Below are 21,011 nucleotides of genomic sequence, written 5' to 3'. Positions count from 1 at the left end.
TATGTAGCAGAATTTCTGCACTGGATTCCAGCTATTAAGCAAAGTTTTTTTGCTAACTTATAGGAATAGTTGAGTAAGGAACTGGTTAAATTCTACAGACTGCTTTTAAAGGTACAATATTTGTCATGGACATTTTCGCAGAATTGGAAACAAAAACTACAGATAGGCTATGAGACCAAATTGCTTTCCAAAACTGTGTGTGAGAACAAATTTTCTGAGTGTATAATTTGTGTCCAGTTTTCAAAATAAAAGCTTTGGTGTATAATTTTCCTGTCATTTGACAAGCTTTAACAAACAATAAATGGATACTGAAAGGAAAGGTCAATTTATTTACAAAAACTATAGTAATTAAGAAGTTAGGTACAGGTAGCACATTTCAAAATGAGTACCCGCAGAGTGATCAGTGTTGTTACACAAATATTACAAAAACATATGTAATTTGCACACAGATGAAAGTTGTTGGGACATATAGAACTGTAAAGAAATGGAAGACTTGCATTTATATAGCACCTGATCACAGCTCAGAAACAATGCAAACTGCTTCACATACAATGAATTATGTGGACAAGTGCAGCAGACATTTTGCTCACAGCAAGATCCTGTGAACAGCAGAGATGAACAACCAGTTAATTTGTTTTTAGTGGTATTTGTAGAAAGAGCATTTTCTCCTGCTCTTCAAATAGTGCCATTCGATCTTTAATAGGCACCTGAACCATTTGTTACAAGTAGACCGTATCGCAGTTTAACTTCTCATCCGATTGACTGCACCTCCGACGCGCTCCCTCGGTACTGCACTGGAGCTCAAATTATTAATTCATACTCATACTGTTAGGCTCAAACCTACAAGCTCCTGACTCCAGCAAAGGTCTTATCAACTGAACCAGCCTGACCCTGCACCACAGCAGTAGTCACTGCTTTACGGAGGGTAGAAAATTGAGCCAGTTACTTCTGTGCTTACATCTGGGAACATAGGAACAGGAGCAGGCCATTTAGCCCCTCGAGCCTGTTCTGCCATTCAATGAGATCAGGGCTGACGTGTGACCTAACTCCACATACCTGCCTTAGCCCCATATCCCTTAATACCTTTCGTTAACAAAAATCCATCAATCTCCGATTTAAAATTAACAATTGAGCTAGCATCAGCTGCTGTTTGCGGAAGAGAGTGCCAAAACTTCTACCACCCCTTGTATGTAGAAGTGTTTCCTAACTTCACTCCTGAAAGTCCTGGCTCTAATTTTTAGGCTATGTCCCCTTGTCCTAGACTCCCTAACCAGTGGAAATAGTTTCTGTCTATCTACCCTATCAGTTCACCTTCATATCTAGTAAACTTCGATCAAACCACCCTCACCTCTTCAAAAAATTCAATCAGGTTAGTCAGGCATGACCTACCCTTTACAAATCCACGCTGGCTCTCTCTGATCAACTGAAAATTTTCACGGTGTTCAGTCACTCTATCCTTAATTATAGACTCTAGTAATTCCCCAACAACAGACTATGAGGAAGGAGGCATTGCTGGATCTGCTTCTGGGGAATGAGGTGGGCTAAGTGGGGGAACATTTAGGGAACAGTGATCATAGTATTATAAGGTTTAGAATAGCTACGGAAGAGAACATGGACCACTGTAAAGTAAAAATACTCAATTGGAGGAGGGCCAATTTCAGTGGGATGAGAACAGATATGGCACAGGTAAATTGGAATCAAAGATTGGCAGGCAAAACTGTAATTGAACAGTGGGCGGCCTTTAAGGAAGAGATGGTTTGGGTACGAGGGAGAAAGGTAGAGCAACTAATGCCAGAGCTCCCTGGATGACAAAAGAGATAAAGAGTAAAATGAGGGCAGAAAAAAAGGGCGTATGACAGTTGTCAGGTTGATAACACAAGTGAGAACCAGGCTTGAATATAAAAAGTTTCAAGAGGGGAAGTGAAAAAGGAAATGAGGGGCAAAGAGATTATGAGAATAGACTGGCGGCCAACATAAAAGGGAATCCAAAAGTCTTATATAGGCATGTAAACAGTAAACGGGTAGTAAGAGGAGGGGTGGGGCCGATTAGGGACCAAAAAGGAGATCTACTCATGGAGGCAGAAGGCATGTTTGAGGTACTAAATGAGTACTTTGTATCTGTCTTTACTAAGGAAGAAGATGCTACCAGAGTCTCAGTAAAGGAAGATGTAGTTGAGATACTGGATGGCTAAAAATTCATGATTAAGAGGTACTAGAAAGGCTAGCTGTACTTAAAGTAGATAAGTCACCCGGTCTGGATGGGATGCATCCTAGGTTGCTGAGGGAAGTAAGGGTGGAAATTGCGGCTGTACTGGCCATAATCTTCCAAACATCCTTAGATACAGTGGTGGTGCCAGAGGATTGGAGAATTGCAAATCATAGAATCATAGAAAATTTATGGCACAGAAGGAGGCCATTCGGCCCATCATGTCTGCGCCGGCTGAGAAACGAGCCACCCAGCCTAATTCCACTTTCCCGCATTTGGTCCGTAGCCCTGCAGGTCACGGCTCTTCAGGTGCACATGCAGGTATTTTTTAAATGGGTTGAGGGTTTCTGCCTTTACCACCCTCTCAGGCAGTGAGTTCCAGACCTCCATCACCCTCTGAGTGAAAATTTTTTTCCTCATTTCTGCTCTAATCCTTTTACCAGTCACTTTAAATGTATGCCCCCTGGTTATTGACCCCTCTGCTAAGGGAAAAAGGTCCTTCCTATCCACTCTATCTAGGCCCCTCATAATTTTGTACATCTCAATCAAATCACCCCTCAGCCTCTCCTGTTCCAAGGAAAACAACCCCAGCCTATCCAACCTATCCAAGATTGAACAGGTTGGGTCTATACTCATTGGAGTTTAGAAGAATGAGAGGAGATCTTATTGAGATTTTTTTTTTATTCGTTCATGGGATGTGGGCGTCGCTGGCGAGGCCGGCATTTATTGCCCATCCCTAATTGCCCTTGAGAAGGTGGTGGTGAGCACCTTCTTGAACCGCTGCAGTCCTTGTGTTGACGGTTCTCCCACAGTGCTGTTAGGGAGGGAGTTCCAGGATTTTGACCCAGCGACGATGAAGGAACGGCGATATATTTCCAAGTCGGGATGATGTGAGACTTGGAGGGGAACGTGCAGGTGGTGTTGTTCCCATGTGCCTGCTCCCCTTGTCCTTCCAGGTGGTAGAGGTCGTGGGTTTGGGAGGTGCTGTCGAAGAAGCCTTGGCGAGTTGCTGCAGTGCATCCTGTGGATGGTACACACTGCAGCCACAGTGCGCCGGTGGTGAAGGGAGTGAATGTTTAGGGTGGTGGATGGGGTGCCAATCAAGCAGGCTGCTTTATCTTGGATGGTGTCGAGCTTCTTGAGTGTTGTTGGAGCTGCACTCATCCAAGCAAGTGGAGAGTATTCCATCACTCCTGACTTGTGCCTTGTAGATGGTGGAAAGGCTTTGGGGAGTCAGGAGGTGAGTCACTCGCTGCAGAATATCCAGCCTCTGACCTGCTCTCGTAGCCAAAGTATTTATATGGCTGGACCAGTTAAGTTCCTGGTCAATGGTGACCCCCAGGATGTTGATGATGGGGGATTCGGCGATGGTAATGCCGTTGAATGTCAAGGGGAGGTGGTTAGACTCTCTCTTGTTGGAGATGGTCGTTGCCTGGCACTTATCTGGCGCGAATGTTACTTGCCACTTATGAGCCCAAGCGTGGATGCATGCGGGCTCGGACTGCTTCATTATATGAGGGGTTGTGAATGGAACTGAACACTGTGCAATCATCAGCAAACATCCCCATTTCTGACCTTGTGATGGAGGGAAGGTCATTGATGAAGCAGCTGAAGATGGTTGGGCCTAGGACACTGCCCTGAGGAACTCCTGCAGCAATGCCCTGGGGCTGAGATGATTGGCCTCCAACAACCACTACCATCTTGCTTTGTGCTTGGTATGACTCCAGCCACTGGAGAGTTTTCCCCCTGATTCCCATTGACTTCAATTTTACTGGGGCTCCTTGGTGCCACACTTGGTCAAATGCTGCCTTGATGTCAAGGGCAGTCACTCTCACCTCACGTCTGGAATTCAGCTCTTTTGTCCATGTTTGGACCAAGGCTGTAATGAGGTCTGAAGCCGAGTGATCCTGGTGGAACCCAAACTGAGCATCGGTGAGCAGGTTATTGGTGAGTAAGTGCTGCTTGATAGCACTGTCGACGACACCTTCCATCACTTTGCTGATGATTGAGAGTAGACTGATGGGGCGGTAATTGGCTGGATTGGATTTATCCTGCTTTTTGTGGACAGGACATACGTGGGCAATTTTCCACATTGTCGGGTAGATGCCAATGTTGTAGCTGTACTGGAACAGTTTGGCTAGAGGCGCAGCTAGTTCTGGAGTACAAGTCTTCAGCACTACAGCTGGGATGTTGTCGGGGCCCATAGCCTTTGCTGTATCCAGTGCACTCAGCCGTTTCTTGATATCACATGGAGTGAATCGAATTGGCCGAAGACTGGCTTCTGTGATGGTGGGGATATCGGGAGGAGGCCGCGATGGATCATCCACTCGGCACTTCTGGCTGAAGATGGTTGCAAATGCTTCAGCCTTGTCTTTTGCACTCACGTGCTGGACTCTGCCATTATTGAGGATGGGGATGTTTGCAGAGCCTCCTCCTCCCATTAGTTGCTTAATTGTCCACCACCATTCACGACTGGATGTGGCAGGGGTTTGATCTGATCCGTTGGTTGTGGAATCGCTTAGCTCTGTCTATAGCATGTTGCTTCCATGTAGTCCTGTGTTGTAGCTTCACCAGGCTGGCACTTCATTTTTAGGTACGCCTGGTGCTGCTCCTGGCATGCTCTTCTACACTTCTCATTGAACCAGGGTTGATCCCCTGGCTTGTTGGTAATGGTAGAGTGAGGAATATGCCAGGCCATGAGGTTACTGATTGTGCTGGAATACAATTCTGCTGCTGCTGATGGCCCACAGCACCTCATGGATGCCCAGTTTTGAGCTGCTAGATCTGTTCTGAATCTATCCCATTTAGCACGGTGGTAGTGCCACACAACACATCCTCAGTGGCAAGACGGGACTTCGTCTCCATGAGGACTGTGCAGTGGTCACTCCTACCAATACTGTCATGGACAGATGCATTTGCGACAGGTAGATTGGTGAGGACGAGGTCAAGTAAGTTTTTCCCTCGTGTTGGTTCGCTTACCACCTGCCGCAGGCCCAGTCTGGCAGCTATATCCTTCAGGACTCGGCCAGCTCGGTCAGTAGTGGTGCTACCGAGCCACACTTGGTGATGGACATTGAAGTCCCCCACCCAGAGTACATTTTGTGCCCTTGCTACACTCGGTGCTTCCTCCAAGTGGTGCTCAACATGGCGGAGGACTGATTCATCAGCTGTGGGAGGACGGTAGGTGTTAATCAGCAGGAGGTTTCCTTGCCCATGTTTGACCTGATGCCATGAGATTTCATGGGGTCCAGAGTCAATGTTGAGGACTCCCAGGGCCACTCCCTCCTGACTGTATATCACTGTACTGCCACCTCTGGCTCTCCCAATTTTGGCACAAGTCCCCAGATGTTAGTGAGGAGGACTTTGCAGGGTCGACTGGGCTTGGTTTGCCTTTGTCGTGTCCAGAGCCTTGAGGTCCTGATGCCAGGTGGTCCATCCGGTTTTATTCTTATTGTGACTTTTTTTAAGCGAGATTTTGCAACTGAGTGACTTGCTAGGCCATTTCAGACGGCAATTAAGAATCAACCACATTGCTGTGGGTCTGGAGTCACATATAGGCCAGACCGGGTAAGGACGGCAGATTTCCTTCCCTGAAGGACATTGGTGAACCAGATGGGTTTTTACGACAATCCGGTAGTTTCATGGCCACCATTACTGATACTGGTATTTTAATTCCAGATTTTTAAAAATTTAATTAATTAAATTTAAATTCCCCAGCTGCTGTGGTGGGATTTGAACTTCTCACTCCGGATTATTGGTCCAGGCCTCTTGGATTATTTGTCAATAACATAACCAGTACGCTACAAGATTCTGAGGGGACTCGATAGGATAGATGCTGAGAGGATGAGACCCCTCATGGGGGAATCTAAAACTAGGGGGCATAATCTCAGAATAAGGGGTTGCCAGTTTAAGATGGAAATGAGGAGGAATTTCTTCTCCCAGAGGGTTGTGAATCTTTGGAATTCTTTACCCCAAAAAGCTGTGGAGGCTGAGTCATTGAATACATTCAAGGCTGAATTCGACAAATTTTTGATCAGCAAGGGAATCAAAGGATATGGGGAAAGGGCGGGAAAGTGGAATTGAGGTAAAAATCAGATCAGCTATGATCTCATTAAATGGTGGAGCAGGCTCGAGGGGCCGAATGGTCTACTCCTGCTCCTATCTCTTATGGCCTTATGAGCCCTGCGGCATCCCACTAAAAACAGCCTTCCAGTTGCAAAAACACCCGTCGACCATTGCCCTTTGCTTCCTGCCACTGAGCCAATTTTGGATCCAATTTGCCACATTCCCTTGGATCCCATGGGCCTTTATTTTTTTGACCAATCTGCCATGTGCGATCTTGTCAAAAGCCTTGCTAAAATCCATGTAGACTACATCAATTGTGCTATCTTCATCGATCCTCCTTGTCACCTCCTCGAAAAATTCAATTAAGTTAGTCAGACACGACCTCCCCTTAACAAATCCGTGCTGAGTGTCCTTGATTAGTCCGTGCCTTTCTAAGTGACAGTTTATCCTGTCCCTCAGAATTGATTCCAATAATTTGCCCATCACCGAGGTTAGGCTGACTGGCCTGTAATTACTCGGTGTATCCTTCGCTCCCTTTTTAAACAACGGTACAACGTTAGCAGTCCTCCAATCCTCCGGCACTACGCCTGTATCCAGTGAAGTTTGGAAAATGATTGTTAAAGCCTCTGCTATTTACTCTCCTTTTAACAGCCTGGGATACATTTCATCCGGCCCTGGTGATTTATCCACTTTCAAAGATACTAATCCCCTTAATACTTCCTCTCTCTCCAATATTTCACACTCCTCCTCCTTCAATTCCTGCATCATCCCTCTCCTTTGCGAAGACAGATGCAAAGTATTCATTAAGAACCATACCCACCCCTTCTGCCTCTGCACATAGTTTACCTTTTTGGTCTCTAATAGGCCCTACTCTTTCCTTAGTTATCCTCTTGCTCTTAATGTATTTATAAAATATCTTTGGGTTTTCTTTGATTTTACCAGCTAATATTTTTTCATGCCCTCTCTTTGCTTTCCTAATTTCCTTTTTAACTTCACCCCTGCACTTTGTATACTCCTCTCAGCTTTCCGTACTATTGACTTCCCGGTGTCTATCATAGGCTTTCTTTTTCAGCCTCATCTTACCCTGAATGCTTCTTGACATCCAGGGGGCTCTAGATTTGGCAGCCCCTCCCTTTTTCTTTATGGGAACATGTTTTCCCTGAACTCCTTGAATCACCCCTTTGAATGTCTCTCACTGCTCTGACACTGCAAATGTTACACCCTTGTTCAAAAAAGGCTGCAAGGATAAACACAGCAACTACAGGCCAGCCAGTTTAACCTCGGTGGAAGGGAAACTTTTAGAAACGATAATCTGGGACAAAATTAACAGTCACTTGGACAAGTGTGGATTAATTAATTAAGGATAGCCAGCAAGGATCTATTAAAGGCAAATGGTGTTTAACTAACTTGATGGAGTTTTTTGATGAGGTAACAGAGAGGGTAGATGAGGGCAATGCAGTTCATGTGATGTATATGGACTTTCAAAAGGCGTTTGATAAAGTATCGCATAATAAGCTTGTCATCAAGATTGAAGCCTATGGAATAAAAGGGGGCAGCATGGATACGGAATTGGCTAGGTAACAGGAAGCATAGAGTGGTGGTGAACGGTTGTTTTTCGGACTACAGGAAGGTGTACAGTGGTGTTCCCCAGGGGTCGATACTAGGATCACTGCTTTTCTGGATATATAGTAATGACTTGGACTTGGGTGTACAGGGCACAATTTCCAAATTTGCAGATGACACAAAACTTGGAAGTGTAGTGAACATTGAGGAAGGTAGTGATAGATGCAGAAAAATGCGGGGTGATACGTTCGGTAGGAAGAATGAGGAGAAGCAATATAAACGAAATGGCACAATTCTAAAAGGGGTACAGGAACAGAGAGATCTGGGGTATATGAACACAAATCGTTGAAGGTGGCAGGGCAGTTTGAGAATGTGCTTAAAAAAGTATATGGGATCCTGGGCTTTATAAATAGACGAAGGGGATAATCTCCGAAAGCTTGTGATTTTAAAATAAAATTGTTGGACTATAACCTGGTGTTGTAAGATTCCTTACATTTATAAATAGAGGCATTGAGTACAAAAGCAAGGAAGTCATGATAAACCTTTATAAAATATTGGTTCAGCCAGACCTGAAGTATTGTGTCCAGTTCTGTGCACAGCACTTTAGGAAAGATGTGAAGGCCTTAGAGAGGGTGCAGAAGTGATTTACTTGAATGATTCCAGAGATGAGGGACTTTAGTTACGTGAATAGACGGGAGAAGCTGGGGTTGTTCTCCTTGGAACAGAGAAGGCTGCGAGGAGATTTGATAGAGGTATTCAAAATCATGAAAGGTCTCGACAGAGTAGAAAAGAGAGAAACTGTTCCCATTGGTGGAGGGGTCAAGAACCAGAGGACATAGATTTAAGGTGATTGGCAAAAGAACCAAAGGTGAGGTGAGGAAAAACTTCTTTACACAGTGAGTGGTTAGGATCTGGAATGCACTGCCTGAGGGTGCGGGGGAGGCAGATTCAATCATGGCCTACAAAAAGGAACTGGATAAGTACTTGAAAGGTAAAAATTCGCAGGGCTACGGGGATAGGGCAGAGGAGTGAGACTAGCTGGATTACTCTTGCGTAGAGCCGGCATGGACTCGATGAGCTGAATGACCTCCTTCCGTGTTGTACCTTTCTATGATTCTGTAGGCTAACTGGTCTGTAATTCTCTGGTTTCCCCTATCTTACCTTTCTTAAATAGCAAAGTGACATGTGCAATTTTCCAATCTAAAGTAATGGTTCTGGAATCGAGAGAACTTTGGTATGTACACCTTTGAGTTCTGCTCAAAGAGATCTCCAAATCATTTTTTGCTAAACTCCACAGAAGTACTTTTTTGGCCTGTTAAAACATGTAAAGATTGTTTTGCTGGAATATGAATGAAACCAGATGACTATCTATTTGAACCTTTTGTGGAGAAAATTTTTTTTTCACTGCAAATATTTATAGAGTGCTTTTTTTAATATAGTTGTCCTGACCATGAGTTTGTATTTGTTAACAACTCTGAACATGTGACCACACCATTGTCAGCTGTTTGAATAGGATACTGTTTGCAAATCATTGATCACAAGATAGTTCCGAATGAGGATAGACATTTGGCACATCTTAGCTCATCCACCCAGAAAGATTTGGAAGTCCCCCTATTTTGGCATCCAAATGTTTCTTAAAAGATTCCAGAGATTTTGGGCTCGATATTAGCAGGGCGGCTGGTTCGTGGTGGGGGGGTCTATTAGGCGTGTGGGTAACGCACCCAGTGAAATCAGTCTGCCCCGCGCGCAATCGCAGGATAATTGGAGCCACTTACCTGGTCTTCCGGGTTCCCCGCTGCTGAGCTGCGCGTCGGGCGGACTGCGCATGTGCAGTAAGGTCTGTCAGCTGGAGGAGCTCTATTTAAAGGGGCAGTCCTCCACTGACTGATGCTGCAAGAAATAGGAAAAATTACAGCATGGAGCAGCCCAGGGGGAAGGCTGCTCCCAGGTTTAATGATGCCTCACTCCAGGTATCATTGGATGGGGTGAGGAGAGATCTTCCCCCCGGCGGGCGGGAGGAAGCGCCTGCCTTTGCCACCAAGAAGGCCTGGCTCGAGGTGGCAGAGGAGGTCACCTGCACCACCAACATATCGCGCACCTGCATACAGTGTAGGAGGCGCTGCAATGACCTAAGTAGGTCAGCCAAAGTGAGTACACTTACTCATTCCCCTACACAGGTTAAGTGAGTGGGCAAGAAGGTGGCAGATGAAGTATAATGTGGGGAAATGTGAGGTTATTCACTTCGGTAGGAAGAATAGAAATACAGAATATTTCTTAAATGGTGAGAAATTTATTAAATGTTGGTGTTCAGAGAGATTTTGGTGTCCTTGCACAAGAAACACAAAAAGTTAGCATGCAGGTACAGCAAGCAATTAGGAAGGCAAATGGAATGTTGGCCTTTATTGCTAGGGGGTCGGAGTACAAGAGTAAGGAAGTCTTACTACAGTTGTACTACACCTGGAGTACTGTGCACAGTTTTGGTCTCCTTATCTAAGGAGGGATATACTTGCCTAAGAGGGGGTGCAACGAAGGTTCGCTAGATTGATTCCTGGGATGAGAGGATTGTCCTATGATGAGAGATTGAATAGAATGGGCCTATATTCTCTGAAATTTAGAAGAGTGAGAGGTGACCTCATTGAAATATATAAGATTCTGAGGGGGCTTAATAGGGTAGATGCTGAGAGATTGTTTCCCCTGGCTAGAGTGTCTAGAACTAAGGGGCATAGTCTCAGGATAAGGGGTTGGCCATTTAAGACTGAGATGAGGAGGAATTTCTTCACACAGAGGGTTGTGAATCTTTGGAATTCTCTACCCCAGAGGACTGTGGATGCTGAGTCGTTGAGTATATTCAAGGCTGAGATCGATAGATTTTTGGACTCTAGGGGAATCAAGGGATATGGGGTTCAGGCGGAAAAGTTGAGGTCGAAGATCAGCCATGATCTTATTGAATGGCAGAGGAGGCTCGAGGGGTCATATAGCCTACTCCTGCTCCTGTTTCTTATGTTCTTTGCACTGCCTCCAGCACTTGAATATCTCCCTTGTGTCTCAGTGACCAGAACTGGCAACAGTACTTAAGATGCAGTCTGTCCAGAGCACTGTATAGTTTGATCATGACTTGTATTCTACTGTTTTGGCTATATAGTTCAACAGTCTTGCTAGGTTGATTGTTGCTCTGCATTGCTTAGACATGTTGAGCTTCAAGTCTACTCTTCCTTTTCAAGGGATCATACTTGCTCTACAGTTTAAAAACAAATCCATTCAGTTCTCAGTTTGAAACATGACAAGCAGAACCTTAGTGGTAAATAGGTTCCGTCTCAGCTATGAGTTGTAATATTTCTCTGGTGTTTTTTTATTACTTGACAGGGATGATGAATTAGTTCTGATAGGAAAGAATAATACTTTAATTCCCTCTTTAATACCATCAACTCATTGACTCGGGCAAATCCAGCGGTGTACAACATCAATACCTTGTTGAACACTGAGTTGAGTTTTCAACTCCACAGCTGGTCATTCACCAACATTGATTGCTTCCATCACTGGAACATTGTCCGCTAAGACTCTTGCCTCACATTTGCTGCTGAAACCCTCACCCTTGTTTTAAGCATCACGAGGACCAATTTCTCTAACCATCTCCTTGTTGGCCTCTAACCTTCACAAATTCTGCGGCTAAAGTGTTTTCTGGCACAAAATGTCATCACCCCTGTTCTTGCCAAGCTCCAGTGGCTACTTGGGCCTCATTGAATTAACTTTAAGATCTTCATTCTCATTATCAAATTTCTTCACAACCTTAGCCCATCCTACTTAGGGAATCTTCCGCAACCTACATCCCGGCCTGCACCTTACATTCCACTGAATCTCGATTATTACCTGTTCCTCCACTGCACCATCAAAGGCTTATCATTCGGCCGTCATGTCCCAGCTATATTAATCCATCATACTACCTGTCCTTGCTTTCTGCAAACCTACTTCTTTGACCATGCCTTTAGTCACCGGCTCTTAAATTACTTACTCACTTACTGCTTGGTTTCTATCTCTCCCCTTGTAAAATGCTCTGAGACCTTTTTTTATGTGAGAAGTACTAAATAAATGTAAGTTATTTGTTTATAGTACAGTAAACATTTCCATTTTAGTCATTTGTATCAAAATGGAATTCACCAGGTCACTGAGAAAGATGGCTATTTGAAACATTTTTGTTTGGACATATTTCATCAGTTAATATGAAAGCCCATTTTCTTCAAAAGCTAATGCATACTTCAAGTGATGGATCAAGTTGGTGCTATCAAAGAGTTGTGGGACACAGATGCAATTCCTCTTGCTCCACTGCGTTTCTAAACTTGGCTGTGCTGCTTTGAGGGGAGGTCAGGTACTGTTTCACGTGGGGAAGAAAAATATTGGAGGGACAGTCATCTGTAGATTGCTGGCATACATTTCTTAGTAACATTCAGAGTAGCATTGGCAGGAGGCATGAACCCTTTTGGCTCTGTTCAGTATGTGGATTGGGGAGAAAGTAAAGATTTCAAGATAAAACATGGCTTTCTTTTTTTTAATCAAAAAGAGGTGACCAGGAATCAGATTATTTGTGAGGCTTTACTTCTGAATATCCAGACTATGGCTTGTAGGCTTTATGAGCCCATGAGCCCAGGCAATCTAGCCCATGAAGCCTAGAGAATTAAATTCTACCTGCATTTATATTTTTTACTTACTGGTTTGTCATGTTTGAACTTTGCAGGCCTGGAGGTTTGTAAAGGCTTGTCCTTCGCCTTTTTGCCTCACTGGTGGATAAATCCTATCTTGGAATACCAAGATTTGCTAGTGTCTGGAACTTGAAATACATGCAAATTAATAGTAACGTTGATTTATGTTTACATGAGGCCTGCAAGGCTATGTGGTGTGCACTTACGCTGCCCACAAAGCCAAAATGCTTACTTGTATCTCACCCAACAAAATTCAAGCACTCTGCCACAGACTCAGCAGTGTAGACTCTTACAAACTTTGTAGCTCAGTCTTATATCAGTGTGAAACATTAGTTCTTAAGGGCTCAGTTTTATGCTGCTCATTGAAACGTGGTTGAAATCTCAGACAAATGCAAACAGTGGTTGGGTTTCCCTGGCACCCAGAGATAAGAACAAGCTGATCATTAAACCTGATAATCCATTAGGTCTACTGTAGTTCAAGTACATATGTACTGTTTTCTGAAAGCACTACTTCCATTGATAATCCCCTGCTTAATCAAACATGTAAAAAGGAAAGCAGAAATGGTGATCTAAACTGAGAACAAAACTGAACACAGTTAAAACATTTATGCATCACAAACTTTAATATGAAATTCAAGAATAAATTGATGGAGAAAATTAAATGTAATCATATCAATAGAATGTTCATTTCCCGCACCCTATGCAATTATATACCAGAACTCACCACTTATAAAATTTGTATATAAATCCTGATGTTATACTTTGTAATGAGAATATTTATTATCTAATTTTGCTGACTATAGAGCAGAAAGAGATGTTTGTTTAAAAATCACCAGAAAATCTGTCCACAAGTACTGGAACAGATTCCCTGGGACTACCACTAATCAGTCACAAGAGTGTGAGCCAGTGTTCTCATTTGATTCTTCATGTGATCGATCCTTTTATTAATATAATAAGACCATGTAAATGACTTTTAGCATACTATTGTTGCAAAAAGTAATCATGGTGCTAACATTAATCATTATAGATCAATGATATTTTTTTCTGATGTGCTAAAATGGTGTCAGTCTGATAACCGAAACATCCTTTTTAACTTTTTTTGTTGGATAACCTTATTAACGAAATACTCTGGAGTTCCCCCAACGGCTCAGGGATGAGCTGAGCCTTAAAGACCAGTAACGTTCTATGTTTAATCCCTGGTTTGTGCTGGGTTAGGTGATCTCAGCTGAAGCACTAAAATTGGCCTCAGCATCACTTGGTTAGGGAAGTAAAAATTGGTCATAGTTCCCACTCCCGATTGCTATCCAGCTGCCCCTGTGGAACATCCAGTGAGGATCAGATCAGGCAAACGGCACAACAGTCTGTGAACTGTGAACACTCACAAATAATGGTCATTTGAGAAAGTACTGGAGGGCACCTGGCCCCTGTGAAACTGAATCCCAGAAAGGAGTCAGACCCTTGGTGAGAGCAGAGAAGGGGAGAAGAGGAGAGAAAATTGACAAGAAAAACAAAATACTGCTACCTGATGGTTCAGTAAATAGACATGATATGGTATGAGCTATAGACCAGGGTAGTCCCAAGTTCATTTCCTTGTGTGTGTTGAGTTAGTCACGGCCTCATTGACACCAGCTGGACAAATAAATTAAACCAGGATTCCCTTCCTGGTCGCTATCCAGTCACCTCCTACTGGAAAGTGTTCAGAGACCCATCATGAGGTGGATACTAACATATGCTATATTTGGATAACTAAAGCATGCTATAAATTGTGCCATTATTTTCCATCCTCTTTTTTCTATCAGTTTCCTCCCATCTTCTTGCCTTTTTGTTTGTGTGGGTCTTTCCCGTGTCTTTTCACCCTCTTAACTCATGTTCTTCTTTTAATGTCTTTGCATCGCCTCATGATAATTTTTTATATTATCTATTAGTTTTCGATTAAGCAGTTTTAGGTCATTCAGCCATTAACTTTCTCTCTCTCATTGCAGTATCTGGTGTTTCTCTTCCTTTTGGAACAGGCTTGATGGGCTGAATGGCCTACTCCTGTTCCTTTCCTTTCTTCTTTTTTTTTTAACCTTATTAAAGGATAAATTTGCTTATCTTTCAGTTTTCAGTTCTGATGAAGGGTGCACACCTGAAATGTTAACTTGTCCTATCTCTTTACAGATGCTGACTGACCTGTTTATATAGCTCAAGCTTTCTGTGTTAGGTGCATACCATGAAGCCTCTCAGACCTCATAAAGGTTAAAGCAATGTTTCTATTAATTTGCATATGCCACAAGCTGTAGATACTGATGGTAGTTTGATTTGGCATTTATCCACCAATGAGGCAGCAGTACTAAGAACAGCCCTTTCCAAACCTTGAGGCTTACATAATTCAAACAGAACAAATCAGCAAATAAAAAAAAAATACAATTATAACTGCCAGGGTTTGAGGGTAGCTTCTAACATATGGGCCATAGTTTGGATACCCCTGTGCTACAGCAAAGCTTAAATAGTCAGTTCCCATCACTATAATGTGGTTTTAGCATCCTCCCAGAGCTGTTTTCAATCAGGGTCACAGGAATGTCTTTCTTTTGGAATTTGGTGGACATGCCTGTTATTTTTGTGTCTTTCCACACCAGAGATATATGGCTCAGCGAGGGATTGTTGGACTTCTAGTTGAACCTGGAACAGACATCTGTGAAGAAGCAAACAGTATTTCGAAGGGTGCAGGGAGTTACAGCAGATTTGTAAAGTGGCAATTGCCCAGATGTGGGATGGAGATTATTAAATGACAGCTGGAATGAACCCACACTTCTTTAACTCCCGTGTTACTTGTGCCTCTCAATGACATGATAGCATGCAAAATGTATTGTCTATATAAGTCACATTGTTCCTGTCATTTTGAGTGAATCTGGTCCGTCTTATGGAACTGGCAGGATGAATTTGTTTCCTGATGATTGATACTATCAGTAAAATGGAGACTTTGAAAGTTAACCAACGCTGTGGCATATTTGACTAAATTTTGTTGTCATTCTTGCACATCTAATTAAAAAGATTTTTCGTACGTTTGCCTAAATTATGTGATTTTAAGATTGTTAGTATTTTGACAAAATCTAAACGACAGTAATAGGAAATATATCTTGATGAAAAGCAGGACTCGTGTGGATATCAAAATCATGTTACTATTTTGAACTGTTACTCAGACATGAAGTCAAATGTGTGGGTTAATACCAATCAACTGAAGCCCTTCAGCAAAACACTGACTTATAGTCACATGCACCGTAATGTAATTCATGCAAATCATGATGTTTGATTTCTGCTTGTATACATAATATAATGCCTTATGCTGCTTTATTTCTCGTCAAAGTTTGCTTAACCACAGAATATCCCAAGTTGAATGTGAACCTGTTCTTAGAGCCCTCTCTCGTTCACGCCATTGAGAATACTTGATGCTGAGATTGGGTGCCAAAATGGAGAAATATTCCATTTTCCAGCTCTGACATCCTTCTCCTTGATGAGTGCAAAAGTTCAATCCTGTTACTGCACAAATAAATTTATCTAAATCGTCTTTTCATTCAGCTATTATGGCACTGTGAGAACTGTTACCCACTCTCTCGATTTTAAACTACATATATTAATATATATAAATAATGAAAATCTGCTTTGGCATGAAGAATGTTGATTCTGTCCCTCAGTTCCATTAATTTGCCATTTTTGGTTATATTTCTTTCAGAGCGGGACTTGTATTCATTGCTCAGTATTAATAATTATATAACATTGGTTCAAATTAGTAAAATATTTCTAGTTTAGGACGAGGGTGTTTAAAATTCCCGAACAATTCAGTACTACCAGTTCCAGAAAAAAATTGTTTAATGTATATCTTACAGTCATATATAGTATTTGTCCAGGTTATCCAGCAAAGAAGGAAAGTATGTCATTATTAGAAAATGTTAATCTTTCATGATGGAAAGATGTTACAATCCTGAACTGAGAAATGTGTTCTCTGCTTGTGAGCAAGATTCGATTGCTGGATTTGTGCAACAATCCAATCCTTTATTTAAATGTACTGATAGAAAGAAAAGTTGGAAAGAAAAACAAAAAATGCTAGAATCACAAGTCTGTCAGCATCTGCAAAGAGAAAAGACTGTCTATAATGTTGAGGACAAATTTAGCATATATGAATCCAAATTTGGATTAACTTGGATTTCAGCATCTATTCTGAACTCATTCTTAGGGAGCTGCCTGTTTTTAAACTTCTGTAATGCTGTATTGGAAAGTAATACTGCAATTTTAAACCCGGAGTAAAATATTCATGTAATTCACCACTTAACTCATGTCACAATCTCTTGTATCTTTGTTGTTTTGAAATTAGTGCTGTCAAAGGTTCTGTTGGTCATGTTAATTTTGGTGGATTTGGTATTTATGATTATTTTCATACTTCTACTGCCATTTAATAGCATTTTGAGACATAGGGTAGATTTTATAGCAAAACCATAAACCCAAATATAAAAATTGCATTTACAATTTTTCTACATATAACAGAGGAAATATTGCCCCACAGTGATCAATTGACCTAAAATAAATAAAGTTTTTTGATTCTGTTTTATTATTTCTCCCTTGTTCAATGTTTCCTCACCACATATTTTCCCCAGATAATGAAATGTCCAGAAAGTCCCTTGGAACTTGCTGACACACATTCAGTCAGCTGACTTTATATGAGAGCAGTCCAGAATAGCTGAACTTTCCATTTTTCCTTCCTCATGATGAATTACCTGAACTTAACTCAAAATTTATCATATGGCATGGTTGGTGACAGCAACTTGTGCGAAATGCAAGCCTGAATGCATGTCTTACCACTTTGGTGCAGCATGCTTGAGCTCCGATGCACGATGGCACCTCTGATAAAAATGGTCATTTTAATTTGCTAACAATATTTAAACTTTTAGATTTAAAGACTAGTCATCCACATTATTACTAACTACAGTTTATATTTTAGCTTTAGTTGTGAAGGATTAATCTGTCTTTAATTCTATCTTCCAGAAACCGGCAAACATCCTAGTAATGGGGGAAGGGCCAGAACGAGGGCGTGTAAAAATAGGTAAATATCACTCACACATGATAGAGTGTATTTTCCTCTGTGTTTAAAGTTAAAGGAAACTACTTTCACTAGTTTCTAATAGTTTATTAAAAAGCATATTTATTAAAATAATTTTTATTTAACTTTATACTCAGGGAAAATATATTATATCTTTAACATTCTACTTAAAAGGTTTTAAAGATTTTTAAAATGATTATTATTTGAATGGAGTTCTGATTTCCTTGGTCAGTAAAAATAAAGTGGTGTTACCTGGTTTTAAATTTTGTTGTAGGTGCCAGCAATGCTTTTCTGTATTCAATAGTCAAGATTGCTCCTTAATGGCTTTATTTCTATGCCCGTGCTAGATGTGTGGGTGTCCCCAGCAGGGTCCATAAAGGACACCCTTGAAGGTAGAATGTTTGATTTGTAACCAGAGCTGCAAACATAAGATTAAACCCAGAGAGACTTCTAGGAGGCATTAGTACTGAAGAATTCAAGTCAAGGAACAAGGAGCTGAGGAAGCCTCTGTGCTGCCTTGTAGGATTGAGACTGGTGCAAAGGACTTCTTCAAGACTTGCCAGTCATCAGCAGTCAAACTCTCTTGTCCAAGATCTAATGGCCATATAACAGTTGTCGCCAGGGACATTCTGCACAATTCAGTACCAGCGTGTGAGGAGGTACTTGGCATTGGCTTCAGGGAAAAAAAGCAGAAATGGCTGCAAAATGTTACTTCCCTATTGCCTCAGGAAGACTCCTTGGCTACAGTAGGAATATGCAGTGAATGCCCTTGGTTTAGATGCTTGCACAACCCAGGGCATATTGCTGTGTAAGTATGCTAAGTTTAGGATGTAGGTTTTCCTTTTAGACCAAGGTTCAAGGAGTTAATTAGAGAACATGTTAAGGAAATGCTGGAGCCGATGTGGGGGGGGGGGTGCAGTGGGTTAAAATTCCCCCAATGTTTCATGTTTCCTCAACTGGGAAACAGTCAGTAGGGGAAAAAGAAGAAGCCTCACCCTGGTCACAGCTCAGCTCAGTCACCAAGCAGTACTGTCAAAACTTAACCCTGCTTTGCTGAAATGGAGACCCCAGTACAAGATTGACTAAAAAAATTGTTGTAGATCAATAGAAATACAACATCCATTATGCTTGCATTTCCTTTCAGCATGTTTTAAAAATACAATCTCTGATGGTACATTATGTGAGATGATTTGTCATTAATTTTCAATTCCCCCTTAAATGGGAATTAAATATGCCAGGGTATTTAACAATCAGGAAGGACAGGCAGGAAGGAAGGGGAGGTGGGGTGGCTATGTTAATAAAGGAAGGAATCACTGTAATACAGAGAAATTATATTGGGACAAAGGATCAGGATAATGAAACAGTTTGGGTAGAGATAAGGAATAATAAGGGGAAAAAACACTAGTGGGCGTAGTATATAGGCCTCCTAATAGTTGCAACTCTGCTGGAAGAAGTATTAATCAGGAAATAGTCCGGGCATGTAATAAGGGAACAGCTATAATTATGGGGGATTTTAACTATCATATTAACTGGACAAATCAAATAGGGCAGGGCAGCCTTGAGGAAGAGTTTATTGAGTGTATTAGGGATGGATTTCTTGAGCAGTATGTAACTGATCCTACAAGGGGGCAAGCAACCTTGGACCTGGTCCTGTGTAATGAGCCAGGATTAATTAATAATGTCCTAGTTAAGGATCCCCTTGGAATGAGTGACCATAACATGGTTACATTCCATATCCAATTAGAGGGTGAGAAGGTTGGTTCTCAAACAAGCGTACTGAGCTTGAATAAAGGAGACTATGATGGTATGAGAGCGGAATTGATTAAAGTGGACTGGGAAAATAGATTAAAGAGTAAGACGGTACATGAGCAGTGGTGTTCATTCAAGGAGTTATTTTACAACTTTCAAAACAAATATATTCCACTGAGGAAAAAAGGGTGTAAAAGAAATGACAGCCATCCGTGGCTAAGTAAAGAAATTAAGGATAGTATCCGACTAAAAACAAAGACATATAAGGTAGCCAAACTTAGTGGGAGGATAGAAGATTGGGAAGTCTTCAAAAGACAGCAAAAAGTAACTAAAGGATTGATTAAGAAAGGGAAGATAGATTATGAAAATAAACTAGCAAAAAATATAAAAACAGATAGCAAGAGTTTCTACAGTTACATAAAAAGAAAACGGGTGGCTAAGGCAAACGTAGGTCCATTAGAGCATGAGACCGGGAAATTAATGGTGGGAAACATGGAGATGGCAAAAATGCTGAACAAATATTTTGTTTCAGTCTTTGCGGTAGAGGACACTAAGAATATCCCAACACTGGACAAACAGGGGGCTCTAGGGGGGAGGAGCTAAATACGATTAAAATCACTAAGGAATTGGTACTCAGTAAATTAATGGGACTCAAGGCGGATAAATCCCCTGGACCTGATGGCTTACATCCTAGGGTCTTGAAGGAAGTGGCAGCAGGGATTGTGGATGCTTTGGTAATAATTTTCCAAAATTCTCTGGACTCGGCAAAGCTCCCGGCAGATTGGAAAACTGCTAATGTAACACCCTTATTTAAAAAGGGTTGTAGGCAGAAGGCTGGAAATTATAGACCAGTTAGCCTAACATCTGTGGTGGGTAAAATTTTGGAGTCTATTATTAAGGAGACAGTAGCAGAACATTTGGATAAACATAATTTAATAGGACAAAGTCAGTATGGCTTTACGAAGGGGAAGTCATGTCTGACAAATTTGCTTGAGTTCTTTGAGGACATAACGTACAGGGTGGATAAAGGGGAACCAGTGGACATAGTGTATTTAGACTTCCAGAAGGCATTCGACAAGGTGCCACATAAAAGATTATTGCTCAAGATAAAGAATCACTGGATTGGGGGTAATATTCTGGCATGGGTGAAGGATTGGTTATCTAACAGGAAGCAGAGAGTTGGGATAAATGGTTCATTCTCGGACTGGCAACCAGTAGCCAGTGGTGTTCCGCAGGGGTCGGTGCTGGGTCCCCAACTCTTTACAATCTATATTAACGATTTGGAGGAGGAGACCGAGTGTAACATATCAAAGTTTGCAGATGGGAGGGAAAGTGGAGAGTGAGGAGGACATAAAAACCCTACAGGGGGATATAGACAGGCTGGGTGAGTGGGCGGAGATTTGGCAGATGCAATACAATATTGGAAAATGTGAGGTTATGCACTTTGGCAGGAAAAATCAGAGAGCAAGTTATTATCTTAATGGCGAGAAACTGGAAAGTACTGCAGTACAAAGGGATCTGGGGGTCCTCGTGCAAGAAAATCAAAAAGTTAGTATGCAGGTGCAGCAGGTGATCAAGAAGGCCAACGGAATGTTGGCTTTTATTGCTCGGGGGATAGAATATAAAAACAGGGAGGTATTGCTGCAGTTATATAAGGTAT

General features: G+C 42.0%; 1 protein-coding gene across 2 annotated transcripts in view; it reads left to right on the top strand.

The window, feature by feature from the left end:
• The window catches only part of cdk19 (cyclin dependent kinase 19), a 272,731-nt gene that overhangs the window by 89,469 nt on the left and 162,251 nt on the right, over nucleotides 1–21,011 (top strand). For both annotated transcript variants that reach the window (XM_067985049.1, XM_067985048.1), the window contains exon 5: nucleotides 17,548–17,605. In XM_067985049.1, the coding sequence (XP_067841150.1) occupies nucleotides 17,548–17,605 (58 nt within the window). The remainder of the gene's footprint in view (nucleotides 1–17,547; nucleotides 17,606–21,011) is intronic.

Source organism: Heptranchias perlo, chromosome 5 (assembly GCF_035084215.1).
Source record: "Heptranchias perlo isolate sHepPer1 chromosome 5, sHepPer1.hap1, whole genome shotgun sequence".
Taxonomy (NCBI): domain Eukaryota; kingdom Metazoa; phylum Chordata; class Chondrichthyes; order Hexanchiformes; family Hexanchidae; genus Heptranchias; species Heptranchias perlo.
This window is presented reverse-complemented; position numbering and strand designations above follow the sequence as displayed.